Genomic DNA, 1,918 nt, shown 5'->3' on the forward strand with positions numbered 1-1,918 from the left:
AATGTTTTTGTTTTTTTATTTCGAGTAGAAGAAAAAAAAGATAATTGGTATGGTATCATCATTTGTTACATGTAATCCAGTATTTCTGTCTCCATCTCATTTTCGCTTCCCTCCGATGGCTGATATTCATCATCCTCCTCCTCTTCATCCTCATAATCATCGCCTTCGTCATCCTCGCCGTCAACTTTTGAACTGCTGCCCGTTCGTCTGGGTCGCGTGGAGCTTTTTTGCAACGCTGCGGGAGAAATACTCTTCATCAATGGGCTACAAGTTCAGTCTTTTCAAAATACAGACGTGCACTTATTGAAATACATTTCAAAAAGTTTTGCATAGGTTTCCTCAGCTTTGTGACCCATCTTTTTTTAAAGCATCTATTAGGTTTTATATGCGTCTGACATTTATTACAACAGGCGGACAACGGCATCCCTCTCCAAAGCAGTAATTAATTATACTTGACATATTTAAGACAAAGACTACAGCGGTACACGTGCTTACTTAAAACTTTAATTATAAAATCTTATACGGTAATTAAAATTCATCAGCGTTGCCCTCTGAGGTATCGAGACTTGTGTTGGTGGCGTAGAAGGCGGCTTTCACTTTACGCTCCGACGGTGTAGCCGTCGTTAGCCTCCAGCTAGCTCCTGGTTAGCTATCCCCGCGCAGCCGTGTTTATGATAAGACAATTAATCGGTATCGATGAGGAGGAGACGAAGAGAGACGTGGTGCTGCTTTCGGACAAGCCCAATCACCCCACGCCCATCACCCCGGCACAGCGCACGGAGCAAACACAACAGAGGAGACAGTATGCCAGAGTCAACAGCGCGGTGAGGCACTCTGGAAGGTGCTGGGCGGGGCTGAGAAGATGCACAGCCAATCAGCTAACGGGATAAATCCACTCTGTGCAGTCATTGGTCGACGTACGCCGGAAACCAATCATATGCCTTGAATGATTGCCCGTTGCATATACATTACAGACAGGTAAACGAGTCATTCGGCATTTGTTTCCTGAATACAGTACAGTACTTTGGGGGGAAAAACACGATGTACTGAAGCCGGGATAAATGAAGCGCAATATAGCGAGGGATCACTGTATTTGCTTTCAATGCGTACTAATTCCCTTACGTGGTTTTTGTGCTCTGATAACCTTTTTGACCATGGCTGAGATGATGTCCCTGAGCTTGTCCGTGGTGCCCACAGTACACCAGCCATCGCGCTCATCGCACACTTGCTCCGTACCGCTGTTCTGCTTGATGACTTCCTGGATACTGGCGACAGACAGGAAAATCCAATCAATGAGCGTAGCTGCAATAAGGTTGCAGCTACGTAATGTACAGTAACTGTACACACACGTCAACAACAATTCTGATGATAATGATAATGATAAGAACACAGCAAAGCAGAGAAGTTGCATTGAAGGTGGCGGCTCAATGCTACCCTGAGGTTGTGGGGTGCTGCTAGGCCTGATTTAGTTGTTAATGCTACGGCGGTTAGTGCTTCGGTGTTTCCTGAGCTTATGTCCACTAGGGTGGTCCACATTTTCATGGCAAAAAAAAAAGTTTGTCGGATTCGTCGGGCCGGGTCGGAATTCTTGTCGATACTATGGTACAAGGTTCTGTGCAAAATTTCATTCCGATCTGATGATATTTTCCCGTCCCGCAAAGCGGCCAAAGTTTCCACCATAACAACTGGTCTCAATAGGGTGAACATGTGTATTTTAACCGTGTATTTTGCCATGCGTGACACTGGCTGGGCTGAATGTTGCCCGAACGATCACCTACTGACTAACTAACCATTCCATCGCTGCTCTCAGCAGCCGGAGACAAACTCAAACGCACGCCTAACACACAACGGTCACCTACTGGCGAGCTAATATCTTTCAATTGAAGTCGAGAATCGCCGGAATTCTTACTGGACGCTG

The 1,918-nt window shown here is 45.9% G+C and overlaps 1 protein-coding gene across 1 annotated transcript in view; it reads right to left on the bottom strand.

Annotated features, from left to right (window-relative positions):
* Positions 1-1,918, bottom strand: part of gtf3c5 (general transcription factor IIIC, polypeptide 5) — an 11,805-nt gene continuing 9,887 nt past the window's right edge. The window contains exon 11 of the mRNA XM_019894839.1: positions 1-235. Coding sequence (XP_019750398.1) covers positions 66-235 — 170 coding nt within the window. The 3' untranslated portion in view covers positions 1-65. The remainder of the gene's footprint in view (positions 236-1,918) is intronic.

This window comes from Hippocampus comes, unplaced genomic scaffold, assembly GCF_001891065.2.
Source record: "Hippocampus comes isolate QL1 unplaced genomic scaffold, H_comes_QL1_v1.1 scaffold123, whole genome shotgun sequence".
Lineage (NCBI taxonomy): Eukaryota > Metazoa > Chordata > Actinopteri > Syngnathiformes > Syngnathidae > Hippocampus > Hippocampus comes.